The following is a 16,130-nucleotide window of genomic DNA, read 5'->3' on the forward strand; positions in this document are numbered from 1 at the left end:
GGCTACCGTGCCGTCCTTGGTGCGGGATCCAGGACCGCGGCCCCGCCCCGGAGGACGAGGACGTAGGGAGCTGGGGCGGCGCCGCTGCTCTCGTGACGTTACCACGCCGGCCAGTGACAAACACCTCCCACCGCCCCAGGAGCCGCCAGCACTGCACGAATGGGAGGGCTGGGCTTCTCGTGTGCTCCTCAAAGTCTCGCGAGGCTTCGGGCGGTGTTCTTCCCGAGGGCGGCACCAGGGCCGGGCGGTGGGGTCTGGGTGCCCGGGTGAGGGGCGGAGCTGGGGGTATGGCGTCCGGAGCGGCTCGCTGGCTAGCACTGGCACCAGTCAGGTCCGGGGCTCTCCGAAGCGGGCCTAGCTTGAGGAAAGATGGCGATGTCGCCGCCGCACGGAGTGGCTTAGGCCAGAGCCTGGTACCGTCGAGGTCAGTCATCGTTACCCGCAGCGGCGCCATTTTGCCCAAACCGGTGAAAGTGAGTGTCTGCCTGGAGACGGGGCGAAGGGGCTGAGGCCAATCATTGTGGGGAGTGCGTGAGGGCGGCGCTGAGTGACGGGAGCCAAGGCCAATCATAACGATAACCTTAGACTGGAAGGCGGACCAAGAATAAATACGCTAATGAGTTGCTAATTTTGACAGGTGTGTAGAAAATGGTAGGTAGACAGAAGATGGGGGGAAAACGCTGAGGGGAAGATGGCTTTTCACATTAGCTTGTCCTGAGAGGTGGGGTGCTCTGCTCCTCTGGAGTCAGAAGACTAGGCCGTGTGCTTCCAGCTTAGACCAGTCCTGTAATCTCTGCCTTGCCTGTCTCCTAGTTTATGGGATGAAATATGAATTGCGAAAGGACTCTGTAAATAAAGGGTACGTGGGACGGGCCTCATCTTTTTATGAGTTGTCACCTAGTATTCATGTGATTTACAGTCCTGACAGATGTACAGGGAATTATTAAAATCACGGTTTTTCAAATGAACAATCGGGCTAGAGCGGTGAAGTTAGTATCCAAGGCCATCGCTGAGGCCGCAGCATCCGGGTTTCTTCCTGGTACCGTCCCCATCAGGTTCTATCTTTTTCCAACACTGAACGCTGTCACATGCTTGCGTTTTTCTAGGGAAAACGAAAACAGTCCCTTATATCCAGCAAAAGTTTGCTTTAGCACTGCAGGGCCTTGTGGTGTGGGAGTTAAGAAAACATTCTCTTAAAGCTAGTCTGGCCTATGCTAACTCACACAGTTGACTGCAGGTCCATGTTGGGAAAGACCTGCCTTATCAAAACAGTTGGAAAAAACTTTTTTTAAAATTCCAGGAATACGAGAGAAACGTTGCTGAGATTTTACTGACATTCTCCCAATCCATCTAAATAGTCTTTGAGTGTAAATACATGCCCAGTTTCAAATACATCTGTTTCTAAAATTTTTAAATCAAAATTTCTCAGGCATCAGGGAACTTGTTACTTAATGAACTGTATAGAATATCCCTTCAGTGTACATGTTTCTGTCAGCGGTTTTCGTGTATTTCGTGTTCAGGTAGAGCTCACCGTAGTCTGGCCCTCCTAGTACTGGTGCACCCGTCTGCCTGTAGGGATTTAAAGTAATTAGCAGGCTGTGTCCTAACTTTAGATGTCTAGGGTGGCTTAGACTTTTCTTTGCAGTGGACTTTTCATCCACTTTGATGGCCATAACAGTCACCTTATCCCTTTTTATTATTGTTTTTTTTTTTTTTGAGATGGAATCTCACTTTGTCACCCAGGCTGGAGTACAGTGGCACAGTCTCGGCTCACTGCAACCTCCGCCTCCCGGGTTCAAGTGATTCTTCTGCCTCAGTCTTCTGAGTAGCTGGGACTACAGGCGTGTACCACCACACCCGGCTAATTTTTTGTATTTTTAGTAGAGATGGGGTTTCACCATGTTGGCCAGGCTGGTTTTGAACTCCTGACCTTGTGATCTGCTTGCCTTGGCCTCCCAAAGTGCTGGGATTACAGATATGAGCCACTGCGCCTGGCCTTTTTTCTTTTTTTTAGACAGAGCCTCACTCTGTTGCTGAGGCTGGAGTGCAATGGTGCAATCTTGGCTCACTGCAACCCCTGTCTCCTGGGTTCAAGCAATTTTCCTGCCTCATCCTCCCAAGTAGCTGGGATTACAGGCGTGCGCCACCATGCTGGGCTAATTTTTTGTATTTTTAGTAGAGACGGGGTTTCACCATGTTGGCTAGGCTGGTCTCAAGCTCCTGACCTCAGGTGGTCCACCCACCTTGGCTTCCCAAAGTGCTGGGATTACAGGTGTGAGCCACCCCGCCTGGCCCTCTCCTTTTCTAATTACTTTTCTTGCCCTGAATTTTTCCAAGGATTTTAAAATCAAGTTGCTTATGATGGGTCTGAGGTCCACAGGAGGGTCTGTCCGTGAGAGGGCCAGGTCTTCTTTGGTCCTGCCAGAGTGGGCTCTGGAGCTCACAGCTGCCACTCTGACCCTCTGCAGATGTCCTTTGGCCTTCTCCGTGTGTTCTCCATTGTGATCCCCTTTCTCTATGTCGGGACACTCATTAGCAAGAACTTTGCCGCTCTACTTGAGGAACATGACATTTTTGTTCCAGAGGATGACGATGATGATGACTAACAGGTAAGACTTGCTTTACCCTAGATGGACGAGGAAGCAGGGTGGAGCATCTGTCTGTGATGCAGTCTGGCCTGGTAGCAGCATTTGGACACTAAGGGCAGAAGCTTTAATGAATTTACCCACTTGGTGGCTAATGTTTTTTGTTTGTTTTTTGAGACGGAGTTTCGCTCGTTACCCAGGCTGGAGTGCAATGGTATGATCTCGACTCACTGCAACCTCTGCCTTCCAGGTTCAAGCGATTCTCCTGCCTCAGCCTACTGAGTAGCTTGGATTACAGGCATGCGCTACCATGCCCCGCTAATTTTGTATTTTTAGTAGAGACAGGGTTCTCCATGTTAGTCAGGTTGGTCTCAAACTCCCGACCTCAGGTGATCCACCCACCTCGGCCTCCCAGAGTGCTGCGATTACAGGTGTGAGTCACTGCGCCCAGCCGACTTCATGTGCTCTAATATGTGCTTCATGGCATTACTGTCAAAGATGAGGACACTCCTGACTCCTTAGCCTGGCATTCAAGGCTTGCCATAATCTGGTCACACACCTTATTCCAGTCTCATCTTCCATATTTCCAGCCACACACCGATTCCTAGTATTCACCATTTCTTGAGTTTTCACACTCATACCCACCCCCAAACATTGGCTCATTGTTCCTCCCACATGGAAGACTGTTTCCGAGAGCTCTGGGTCTTAATTCCACACCTTCTATAGTGTCTTTGAAGTCTTCCTTCCTCCCTTCATTTGAAAGTTGACTACTCCTTCCTCTGAGCAACCAGTACCTCCAGTACATCTCTTCAAATACTTGGTATTATGTGTCTAAACATACTCAAACCAAAATTTTACTAGACTCTGAGCTTCTTGCTGGCAGGAGACGTTTTTATACATTTGGGCCCCCAGTGCCTGGCCCGTGGTGAATGCCCAGTTAACATATGCATAAACAATCAAACGTGCTCAAAGCTGCCTTTCTCCTGCCATGTTTGATAGAAGCACTTTGTGGAATTCTTTCAGTCTGCGGATGGAAGACTACTCTATTGCCCAGTTCACTGCTGCTTTCCTTTCTTCCAGGCATTACAGAAAGGAGAAAGCAGTAACTGAAGAAATGGTGATGCTCTCAGCTTCTCTGCCTTCCCTATCAGCAGAAGGGCTCAGGGAAGGCCCTCAGCCTCCCAGTCTGGTGAAGCTTCCTGTATGGTCCATGACCATATCCCACCCCAGGCTCTGGCAGGCTCCCTGAGATGTGCTGTCCACTAAGCACTGCACAAACAAGCAAATTATGAATAAACATAATAAATATCAGCTGTGTGTGACTGAGTGATTGCTGCAAGTTCCCAGTATGCCTAGGCTCTAGTTGGTGCGGTTGTCTCTGCTGTCCTTTATTTATGAGAGAAACATAGGCCCAGGCTATCCAGGCTGCAATGGAGCCCGGTGAACTATTCTGGGGGCCTGGGAACAATTTTCATTGTTTACAAAAGCCCAACAGAAACTGCACATTTTCCCTTAAGAAAGCTACACGGCCTAACTAAAGCTTCATGACACTCTGTGTTCAGTGCCAGTCATTTAAGTAGTACGCTCTGCTTGTTAGCGTACTACTTAAATATAACTAGAATGATTCAAAACTTGGGTTCTGTGATATGAGGATATATATATATAGGTTTTCATCTATTTCCTGGCTTATAACTCCCAAAGCCCTTGTTTTAGGCTTTTGTTACAATGTTGGGCACTTCGGGCCTCAGAAAACAAGTCTCTTTCTCAGACCTTCTCCTGACCTCCTTTCACCTGCTGCTTTTTCTCCTCAAGGTAGGCCATAGAAACTAAAAGTATAATCTTCCTTTGCCTGTCTTCAAGTTGGCCATAAAAAGAATTCTCTGACCTACCTTGTCTGATTTTACGTCATGAGACCCCCATTTCAGAAGGGATTCTGCCCCTTACCTGGGAGGAAGAAATGTGGACAGGCCTTGTTGGACTTCCCCACTCCATCTGTATTAGATTATGCCTCTTTTGTCTACTCCCATTTTTCCACCGTTGTCCATGCTTCAATCATCCCTATCCAATGAGGTCTCCATAAAAGGCCCAAGAAGACAGGTTCAGAGAGCTTTCGGAGAACAGAACACTTGGCTTTGGAAAGTGGCATGCCTGGAGAGAACTTGGAAGCTCCATGCCCCTTCTATACCTTACCCTATGCATCTCTTCATCTGTATTTTTTGTGATATCCTTTATAATAAACCAGTAAATGGACCTAAGTGTTCCCGAGTTCTGCAAGCTGCTCCAGCAAATTAAAAAGAAGGGGTCATGGGAACCCCAACTTGAAGCTCAGAAGTGCTGGAGGCTTGGACTTGTGAATGTTGTCTAATGGGGGTGGGAGCAATCTTGTGGGACTGAGCCCCAAACCTGTGGAATCTGATGCTATCTCCAGGTAGATAGTGTTGGAAGAGAATTGGAGGAGAGCCAGCTGGTGTCTGCTGCAGAACTGACTGGTTGCTTAGTGTGGGGAAAAACCCTCATACGTTTGATCACAGAAGTCTTATATGTTTATTGTTACTGAGTGAGAGAACACAAAAACACTTTTGAGTTTTCTCGTCAGGTTCCTAAGGTGAAAATATAAAGGGATCATTGGTGCCGTAAGTTTTGGGGCCATGCACAATGGCTGAGGCCTGTAGTCCCAACACTTTGGGAGGCTGAGGCAGGAGGATCACTTGAGCTCAAAGTTCAAGACCAGCCTGGGCGCAGTGGCTCACGCCAGCACTTTGGGAGGCCAAGGTGGGTGGATTGCTTGAGGTCAAGAGTTTGAGAGCAGCCTGGCCAACATGGTGAAACTCGGTCTCTTCTAAAAATATAAAACTAGCTGGATGTGGTGGTCCACGCCTGTAATCCCAGCTACTTGGGAGGCTGAGGCAGGGAGAATCACTTGAACCAGGAAGCGGAGGGTGCAGTGAGCCAAGATCACGCCACTGCACTCCAGCCTGGGCAACAACAGCGAGACTCCATCTCAAAAAAAAAAAAAAAAAAAAAAAAAACCCGCCGGGGGAAAGGGGAGACCCCCCCCTAAAAAAAAAAAAAAAAAAAAAAAAAAAAAGTATGGGAATCCTCACTGATCATACCTATAGGTTCCAAACCCCCTTCTCTATCATTTGGATTGCCCTGGGAAGGACGAGAGAAGACTACCATCCAAACAGATCAGTTCTTGAACCAGGGTTGATGTTTATTCTCCTGCCACTGAGAGGTACACCAGAGTTTGCAAAGACAGTAGGAATATTTCTGTTCTCTGTGTGTATATTGAATAGCTGTGCACCTAGCAGGGTGCCTGAGTAGGAAGTTAATTTCATTTTAAGGGCTAGAGCTTGTTACAAGTAGTGGAGCCAAGCCTTTGCACATCCATTTTCTTCAGAACCCAAGGAAAACTAGCCCATTTTGACAGCTCTACTTTTGCGCCTGTTAGTGCTGCTCTGACCCCTCTCTGACAGCAAGAGCTGGCTAATTTTGGATATCTGTGCCCTGACACAAAGGTGTCTAATCATGGGGACTGTAGAAACTACTACATTAACAAGTTATCCAGCCTCATGCCCAGTGTCACAGTTTTTGAACAGATGGCCTCCTTCCTTCCTGTTTACTGACATGCAAGGTTCTGAGAAAAATAATTCAGTCCAATTTACAGCAAACACCACATTTCAAGAAAAGGGAAAGAACAGGTGGTGTGTATACCAAAGCCCCACTTGCTCAGGCAAAAACAGGCTTCAGAACATTGGTTCATCAATGGAATTCTATCACAAAGTGACCATCGTATAGTGAGTTTATTTGTGCTCTAAAATAATATCAACATGCACCTTTCCACTGAGTGATTTCATGGGTCATGGCCAACATAGAACTTGGATAGGAAATCCTTTGGCCTTGGCGCTTCTGTTTCATGGAAGAACCGCATAACATGTGTCCGCTGCTTCCAGACTTTAATTGTTTCTTCCAGTTCCATCTTTCCCTGAACAGCGAGGAGAGAGGTCAGCAGTCACAGTGGTCAAGTTGAAGGCATATGACACTGAAGGCCAGGATTCTATTCTCTGCTCAGCATGGACTTGTTGAATGACCTTGGGCAAGTAACTACTCTGTCTGGGCAAAGTTTCTATGTCTGGACAATCAGATGGTTGAGGTAAATGATTTCTGAGACCTTTCAAAGATTCTTTAACTCTGGTTAACTGGTACCAAGAGGAGAAACATATAGGTTAACAGGCTCTTATCCCATGACCACCTAACCTGACTGGCTTATGTTTCTGCTTATCATTTCTTCTGTTACTGACTGGTCTATGCTAAAGCTCCCATTGATGCTAATGTGACTGGCCAGGGGGACAGAATCAGCCCCAGGATTTGACCCCATTTATACAGGACTCATAACCAGCCTAACTGCCTCTTCCAGCTGTAAACTGGCATTCAGATGAAGTGGTAACTTCTAGGGATGAGGTTCAAGAAGAATTCAAACTTTCCTCCCAAACCCCTTTTTTTTTTTGGTTATAAAATGCAAGTCCCAGTGGATGTTGCCTTGATGAATCTTATCTATTTATCCAGATGATAACCTCCAAGTTCAAGTATTTCTCTGAAATACAGCAATAATCACTGCTGAACCAGTAGCTGCTTTCTAAACTTGGAGACAAAATGTTCATTTGGAAAGACTGAGAAGTAATGAACAAGTTGGCTGATCTTTTAAATTGGTCAGGGAGGGTCAGTTACCTTAATGACCAGAAGATCAACCACCCTGGGGTCTGTGACGTGGGCATTCTTCATAAACATTTCTCGGACTTTATCCCGTCCCATTTTCACAGTGATGTCCAGCTGGAATTGGTGTACTAGAGAGAAAAACATGACTCAGGGTAGAAATTGTATGGTTAAAACATGTTTTTAAAACCTAGAGTCAAAGGATACTCACTGAACACATACAGGTCGCCCATTCATTCCTTCACCAAAAATCAGCCTGACCCTAGGCTAGGTGCCTGAGGATGAGACGTGTGATTCATGGCATTTGCTCTCAAGGAACTTATATTTTGTTTGGGGAAAAAGACCACTGAATTTGAAGAGGCAGTAAAGCATTGTTCAAGAGTTTGAACAACACTAGGTTCAGAATCCAACTTTTTTTTTTTTTTTTTTGGGTTTATTGTTAGACGGCAGTCTCTGCTCTATCACCCAGGCTGGAGTGCAGTTGCCGGATCGCAGCGCACTTGCAAGCGCCGCCGCCCGGAGTTATGCCATTCGCGCAGCCTCAGCCGCCCGCAGGAACTGGGACTACAGGTGCCGCCACATTGCTCCGGCTAGTTTTTTTTTTTGTATGTTTTTAGTTTAGAGACGAACGGTTTCCCGTGCTTAGCCAGGATGCGTCTCGTATCTCCTGACCTCGTTGATCCAACCCGTCTTCCCGCCATCCCAAAGGCTGGCAATTCAGGCTTGAGCGCCCGGCCTCAAATCCCAACTTTTGTTAGGTATATGATCCTGTGTAAGTTAACTTTCTTGTGCCTATAAATTATTTTTTTTAGCCGGGTACGGTAGCTCACGCCTGTAATCCCAGCACTTTGGGAGGCTGAGGTGGGTGGATCACCTGAGGTCAGGAGTTCAAGACCAGCCTGGCCAACATGGCGAACCCCATCTCTACTAAAAATACAAACATTAGCCGGGTGTGGTGGCGGGCGCCTATAATCCCAGCTACTCGGGAGGCTGAGGCAGGAGAATCACTTCAACCCGGGAGGCGGAGGTTGCAGTGAGCTGAGATGGTGCCACTGCACTCCAGCCTGGGTGACAGAGTGAGACTGTCTCAAAAAAAAAAAAAAATTATTTTTTTGGAGACAGGGTCTTGCTCTGTGTTATCATAGCTACCTGCACCCTTGAACTCCTGGGCCCCCGTGATCCTCCTGCCTCTCAGCCTGGCAAGTTGCTGGGATTACATGCGTGAGCCATTGTCCTGGCTGAGTGTATTTATTTATCAATAAAATGAAGACAGTAACAGCACATATAACTCCAGGGCTCTTGTGGAGATTTCATGAGACAATGCAAAATGCTCACAATAGTGCCTCACATGGAATAAGCTCTCAATAGACATCAGCATTATTTTTATATGGAACAATCGGCAAAAGAAAACAGGATTGAAATTAATGTAAAATGATGTGGCCTAGGCTGTTAAGTACTACACAAACTTTGAGTTGAGGGAGACTGCTAGGGGTTTATGCAGGTTAGGGAGGCTTCAATCCAACAAGCAATTAATACCATCTTAGGTTACTTGGAGGAAGCAAAGTTTAAGATGTTGCTCCACTTGTCTAGGTGTTAAATTCTGACTGGAGGGACAGCCAGCTATGAATATAAACATAAAATCATAATACTCAATAATCCCTGATTAAGCTCCTAAAATAGTGACAAAGACTCAGTAACCTGGAACTTCAGATGAGACGTACGGATGTCCTTTGAAAATTAGGTTTCAGTTACATGCATTACCACCCCCTGGGATGCTCAGCCATCTGTGGATTTGTTGATGACAGGGTCATGAACAGGGTCTTGCGTGGTAGGTGGGATACACAGAGGCATACTAGGCTATGGGGACAGCAATATCAAGGCTCCCAGGCTAGAATGAGCATTGTAGTGAAGGAAACCAGTGTATTCCTTTGGAATACCTTGTCTTGTGGTCATTCCTGTGACATGTTCACCCTGGCCTACAGAACTATCATAACCAGCTCTGAAAATGATGAAGGCCATTTTCTGATTGAATTAGCAATAAAGTTTGAACCTTAAATTTTTTTTTTTTTGTAGAAGCAGGGTCTCACTATGTTCCCCAGGCTGGTCTGGAACTCCTGGCTTCCAGCAATCCTTGACCTCCCAAAAGGTGTTGGGATTATGGGCATGAGCCACTGGACCTCACCTGAATCTTTTTACTCCTAACTTAGTGACAGTGATAGAAAAATAAAGCCTCTGCTGAGGGACATATCATAGGCCATGCTGCAAAGAAAACAAAGTTTCTGATCCAACCAAGGAAAAAGCAACAGCAGAAATCTACTAGGAGAACTGGCATCCCAGCTTGATAGGTCAATGTTAACACCACAGAGGACAGAGGATCATTCACTAGAAGTAAGTGTCCAGGGTGTGCTGGAGCAGGCTCTCATGGAGAGCCAGTGATACATCTCTTCCCAAATCCGTCCACACTGACTTCACTTAAAAATCAATCATGGTGGGAGTATTTATACCATGGAAACTGGCAAACACTATTAATTTGAGTTCTACCTCCCACAGAGCTGTTCACCAAGGTATATTAGGAATTCCAGTAAAGAGCAGACAAAGGGACAATAAGAAGACAGATGCAAAAATAAATGCCAACTAATATGGGATCTGGGATTTTATTATTATTTTTTTAAGACAGGGTCTTGCTGTGTCACCCAGGCTGGAGTGCAATGGCATGATCATGGCTCACTGCAGCCTTGACCTCCCGGCTCAAGCAATTCTCCCACCTCAGCCTCCCCAGTAGCTGAGACTACACGCACGCACCATCGCGCCCATACTTTTTTAGTTTTTTGTGGAGACGGGCGTCTCACTACATTGCCTAAGCTGGTCTTGAACTCCTGGGCTTAAGCGATCCTTCTGCCTCTGCCTCCCAAAGTGCTGGGATTACAAGTGTAAGCTACCACACCTGACCAAACCTGTCCTTGGTACACGTGTGCCTAGAATCCAGTGCTCTTTTAAGGAAGAGATTATGAGGAATCTTCCCCTACTATCAGTGCTTATCGTTCCTGCATTTTTTATTTTAGATTCCTGACCAACTTTGGGAATGAAAAAACAAGATTTCTCTGGGCATACTTACGGGAGCTTGTGCCCATCAGCTCCCATTCCTCATGATCTCCTGAACTACTACACAGCAGGGCACTGGGTGATGAATCTTCTCGTCAGCAAAATGTTGACATGCATAAATGCAACATTTTACTTATAGTTTCAGGAGGTTACAGATCCTTGAGTGCCCATCCTCAGATTAAGAACCCTTGTCTCTAGAAAGACAAATTCCATATAGGTCTGTCCCAGGCTCCCTCCTCCCATCCCAGCACTCTGAATGCACCCCCCAACCAGCGAGAAAGGCTGCAGAAAAGCAAATGGAAATAGCCTAGCCGTAGACTGAATCGTTCCTCGGTCTAAATCTGTGGCAAACCAGCAACGATTTTGCCCCCCAGAACATTTGGTAGTGTCTGGAAGCATTTTTGGTTGTCACACCCATGGGGTGGGTGCTACTGGCATCTTGTGGGTAGAGGCCAGGGATGCTGCTAAACATCCTATGATGCAGGGGACAGCCCTGCACAGCAATCGTCCAGCCCACATGCCACTGTTGAGAAACCCTGATGTAAATCAGTTCCAATTGTTCTTTCTCAGCTCACAAATTCCTGGCTTATTCTTTGAATCCTGAGTACTTCTATTTCAATTTGAAAAAATCTGTGAGGCTCAAAAGGAAGTACCCTTTTTGGGTGAAGGTGACTTTTCCACAGTCTCTGTGTGCTTTTCTGAAGTTATTGTTAAGGCTTTCGTGAGTCCAGAAGGCTCTGACAGATTTGGAAGGACAGTCCGATACTGCTCTCAGTTATTTGCTCTAATTCATTTTGGTTGTATTCATACAAGGCACAAGGCCTGTATTCTTAGATGGGAAGGCAGCATAGTATAATGGAAAATAATGTGGGATTAGGGGTCAAATAAGCTGGGTAAGGTCTCCAGATCATTATAAATTATGATCTTGCCTGGGGTACAGCCTCCTTAGCCTGTCATCTCATCTAAAAAAATAGGAAAGAAAATAAACTCTAACCTAATTCTTTTACAGGAATATAGTGAAAAATCAAGTGACACCTTGTAAAGCATGATCCAAATCCTGGCTGTTAAAACTGTCACACTTTTTCCCCCATACCTCTATAATACCTTGGGTTTAATTATCTGGTTAAATGCCTAAAATAGACTAGACCATAAGATTAGACCATCAGACCCCTGAAGGTAGGGTTGTGTTTTATACATTTTTGTATCTCTCTAGGCATCTAGTACTGACTCTGAAGTACAACAGATACTTAATGAAATGGAAATTAAATGAATGAACCGTTTCTATAGAAAGTCTCCTGTTATCTTACGGCCAGCAAACAGCATGTCATATTTTTTCAAAGGAAGGATTCAAAGGCAGTTCTATCCCTGTGCTCCCATGCAAAACTGGGCCCTGGGAGATTCAGGGAAAACTGCAGTAGAAGCTAAGAGCCGGGTATTAGGGGTTTACAGGTTGCCTACTTCCTAACGATGTCATCTGAGACAAATTTATGTGCCTCAGTTTTCTCATCTACAAGGCAAGAGGAAGCTATTAGAGCCCACCCTAAAATAAGTCATAGTGCTGAGTCATATGTAAGCATTTCAATAAATGTTAGTTATCAGCCAGTCACAGTGGCTCATGCCTGTAATCCCAGCACTTTGGCAGGCCGAGGCCAGTGGATCACCTGAGGTCAGAAGTTCGAGACAGCCTGGCCAACATGGTGAAACCCCATCTCTACTAAAAATACAAAAGTTAGCCAGGTGTGGTGGCGCGCGCCTATAATCCCAGCTATTTGGGAGGCTGAGGCATGGGGAATCACTTGAACCCAGGAGGCGGAGGTTGCAGTGAGCCGAGATCGTGCCATTGCACTCCAGCCTGGGAGACAGAGCGAGACTGTCTCAAAAAAAAAAAAAAAAAAAAAAAGAGTTATCAATACTATTTTTTTCATTAAATACTTAAAATTTTACGTTTATTAATACTCAGGCTGTTCTAAGTTATTGACACTATTTTCCCCTTCCTTGATTTGAATCCTCAGCTGGAGTCCTGATGATGGATACCATAAAACCCATGTGGCACAGGTCTGAGTAACTGGCCAGCTACAGATCACTGATCTTCCCCATAGGGATGCACACTCCTTGACCCCTTCTTTTCTCTCCTCTTCCCTTGCTCTTTAGGCTCCTGTAACCCTCTGCCTTCTTTTCCTCCTCTCAAGACCCTTCTGACTTTAGGACTTTCTTCCCAAAACAGAATTTGAGGGAAGGTCTTGGGAGGGGATGGTTTAGAAAGAGCTGGATTCTCAGAGTCAGGATACCTGGGTTCTGTCTTCTACTTGGCCACTGATCTACCCTTCACAAGCCACCCTTTTTGAATGTGGTCCTCCTTCCCCCAGCACCTTCCTCCTGCAACCAGAGAGGGTTCTGGGTACTCCTAGAAGTATTCTGCCAGGCAAACATTATGTTTTCAAACTTCTGAACTGGAATGCACCACCCCAAAACACACACACATACACATAAACACTGCTACTGTCGCTCCCCACACACATCTTTTATCTGCCTGCCCTTGAAGGCATCTGAATTTGCAGTCCCTGAACCAGCGGATCAGTCAAGTTTCTCCTTCTCTAGTATCGCGTGGGTTTAAGTTCTGGTCAGTAGCAATTTTTCCAAAAGTCAGCTTGAGGACAGGGACTCTGTGGAGCAGAGACGGTTCTCAGATGTCAAAGAACCGGGTTCTGCTTGGAAGCTGCTGCTAAGGTAAGCCCTATAAATAAAAAAAATAACAACAAAAACAATGGCAGCAGCTAATATTTAATGAGTTAAATATGCACCAAGCCCTGTTCTAAGCACTCTAGATATTTTAACTTAATACAGTAACTTTCTGAAGAAGGAATTATCATTCCCATTTTAAAGATAAAGAAACAGGAACAGATGAAATAACCGGCCCAACGTCACATAGTTAGTTGAGGGCAGCGCCTGGATACAAGTTCATGCTCCTAACCACCACATTCTACCGCCTCTTCACACACACACAAGCAGGGACTCGACAGCCCTGAGGAGTGGCACCATGCTCCAGCTCACTCAAAAACACCTCTTTCTCACACTTCGGGAGGCCAAGACGGGCGGATCACGAGGTCAGGAGATCGAGACCATCCTGGCTAACACGGTGAAACCCCGTCTCTACTAAAAATACAAATACATATGCCGGGCGTGGTGGCGGGCGCCTGTAATCCCAGCTACTCGGGAGACCGAGGCAGGAGAATGGCGAGAACCCAGGAGACGGAGCTTGCAGTGAGCCGAGATCGCACCACTGCGCTCCAGCCTGAGCAACAGAGTGAGACTCCGTCTCAAAAACAAAACAAAACAAAACAAAAAACAAAAAACACCTCTTTCTCCGACTAGCATTACGCGCCATGTGAAAACACCGAGTCAGGCCGGGCGCAGTGGCTCACGCCTGTAATCCCAGTACTTTGGGAGGCCAAGGCCAGCAGATCACTTGAGGTCAGGAGTTGGAGACCAGCCTGGCCAACATGGTGAAATCCCATCTCTACTAAAGATACAAAAATTAGCCCGGCGTGCTAGCGAACGCCTGTAGTCCCAGCTACTCGGGAGGCTGAGGTAGGAGAATCGCTTGAACGCAGGAGGCAGAGGTTGCAGTGAGCCGAGATCGTGCCACTTCACTCCAGGCTGGGCTACACAGCGAGACTCTCACAAACAAAACAAAAAATCCAACGGACATCTAAATTACACTCTGCAACTCTAGACTGTGGGTTCCAGGTACACCAGTGGCTCGGCCTGGGCCCTGGGCACATCACTTCGCCTCTCGGTGCCTCCGCTGCCTCCCCCACAAAGTGAGTGTGTCACTGACAGTCCTCGTCCTTCTGCCAATTGCGGGGGACAAAACAGACCAAAGCTCCGAGGGCGCCATACGAACGCTGGGGACGGCCGGTCTGACCACGGCGCCGCCGCCGGGTCCGGCCCATGGTAGGCTCGGGTGACGCTCTTCTCCCGAAGCACCCGCAATCGCCTCTGCCCAAATTGGTGACCTCAGCTCGGCCCATGAGAAACCCCGGTCGGGCCGACTACGACCTTGAGCGGCGGCCTCCGGGTCCCCACGTAAGCCGCTACCTCTCACCAGTGTTCGGCACCTCCCGATACCAGGCGCGGTAGAGCTCGCGCACCCTCCGCTTGGCCTCGTTCATGTCCCGACTGAAAATGGGCTTCACAAAGGTGCTGGCGGTAGAGGCAGCTTGGCGGACGCCGCTCGCCGCCATCTTGCCAAAGTATCCGCTCCACAACCCCGCCTCTTGCAAGCCGCGCGTGCGACCCGCGGGCGAATGTCTTTTCTCATTGGCTGAGGAGAAATGCCCCGCCTGTATGCTGGGTGGGCGGGAGGATGACTGTAAGGCTCTCCGATTGGCTGGGAAGCCTCTCTCTGGCTGAGCGAACGGTGGGGGCTGCGCATGCTCACCTACAGAAGCGCCGCTTGGCCTTTGGACTAACGTATCTGTCGCGCTAACGGGCCGGCGTCGCCACCAGGGGACGCTCGGACAGCAGGGTGGTAGCTGGGTAGTGAGCTGGAGCCGGGGACGCCGAGCGACTGCGGGGCTTCCGTCAGCGTCCTGCTATCCGGCTGCCCGCCATGCTCCCTGGTAGTGTCCGTGGACGCGCAGGCCTCGAAGAACCTCCTCGCGGTGGGCCCCCGAGGTAACTGCTGAGGCAGATAATGGCGCCTGGACTGCGGTGGCGCTTGCCCTGCCGCCTGGCGGCTTTCTGCAGGGCCAGGGTATACTTATTTTTCTGTAAACCAACTTTTCCTTAGCGCAGGAGAGGTGTCAAAGCGCCGGCGCGTCTCCAGAGCCGCGGGAGGAAGGCTGTAACGGCAGCCCCATCGTAGACAGGCACATTCGCATCCTGAGCCCTGGATCTCTGAAAAGCAGACCAGAATTTGGAAGCTGGAAGGAACCTTAGATCGTCCATTCTGGGTGTCTCTCTTCGCTGGCGTTTTCCAACGAGAGGAACCTACAAGTGTCAAGGAAAAAAGAACAGCTAACCACAGGGCAGGCCACGGGCAAGATATCTCAGTGTTCTCCGCTCTCAGGTCAGGTAGGTACCGTCAGCATCCCCGTTTTACAGGTGAGGAAACTCAGGTGGCCCAGAGTCTAGGTCACGTGACAGATCGCCCCCCACCTGCCTGACTCCTGCCTAAGAGTCTCGGTCTTTTTCTGAAGGTGCAGTTGACAGGAACCTGTGAGTACTGGGGAAGAGCCAGGGGCCAGGACTGAGCTTACCCCTGCATCCAGTCCAAACTTTACCATTTCGAAGGGTTAAAGGACCAGATATACTTTTTTCTTCCTTATTATCTTCTAAAATGTATGTGTATATTCAAGTGAGCTATAAAAAAGGAAGCACGTAACATACATAAATTATAAAGCATAATAATAAAATGGAAGCTTTTGAACCTCAGTACTGACTTAAGAAGTTGTAACACACTTAAGGTTTATATAAAGTGTCCTTAGATGTCCTTAGTAGCCACTGTTCTCTAGTTTTCTAGGTACATTAACTTGACTAGGCCCCACAACACACCAGTGAGATAGTGTTGATATATCCTTTTTTTTTTCTTTTTTTTTTTTTTTTTGAGACAGAGTGAGATTTACCTAGGCTGGACTGCAATGGTGCAGTTAGAATCACACAGGTAGATATCATGGTATATAGGTGCTGTGAGAGTCAGAAAACCGACTGTGGCACCAGCTGCCTGGG

General features: G+C 47.6%; 2 protein-coding genes across 2 annotated transcripts; one reads left to right on the top strand and one right to left on the bottom strand.

The window, feature by feature from the left end:
- The first annotated feature begins 182 nt into the window (after positions 1–182).
- Positions 183–3,902, top strand: SMDT1 (single-pass membrane protein with aspartate rich tail 1). Its single transcript, XM_017894107.1, has 3 exons — positions 183–473; positions 2,469–2,609; positions 3,666–3,902. Exons 1-2 carry the CDS (start codon positions 288–290, stop codon positions 2,604–2,606), a joined length of 324 nt encoding a protein of 107 aa, XP_017749596.1. The 5' UTR covers positions 183–287; the 3' UTR covers positions 2,607–2,609; positions 3,666–3,902.
- A 1,872-nt stretch (positions 3,903–5,774) lies between these two features.
- NDUFA6 (NADH:ubiquinone oxidoreductase subunit A6) lies at positions 5,775–14,736 on the bottom strand. The gene is given in 4 exon segments (XM_017894113.1): positions 5,775–6,570; positions 7,314–7,429; positions 14,506–14,676; positions 14,679–14,736. Coding segments are annotated over 4 exon segments (462 nt in total). The 5' UTR covers positions 14,722–14,736; the 3' UTR covers positions 5,775–6,438.
- Between the last annotated feature and the right edge of the window lie 1,394 nt (positions 14,737–16,130).

Source organism: Rhinopithecus bieti, unplaced genomic scaffold (assembly GCF_001698545.2).
Source record: "Rhinopithecus bieti isolate Rb0 unplaced genomic scaffold, ASM169854v2 scaffold_25304, whole genome shotgun sequence".
NCBI classification, from domain to species: Eukaryota; Metazoa; Chordata; class Mammalia; order Primates; family Cercopithecidae; genus Rhinopithecus; species Rhinopithecus bieti.

Bases quoted from the DNA above. Each gene is read 5' to 3' on its own strand.
- SMDT1 (XM_017894107.1), top strand. From the start codon at position 288: ATGGCGTCCGGAGCGGCTCGCTGGCTAGCACTGGCACCAGTCAGGTCC. The intron at 474-2,468 runs GTGAGTGTCTGC...GACCCTCTGCAG, and splicing joins TTTTGCCCAAACCGGTGAAA to ATGTCCTTTGGCCTTCTCCG.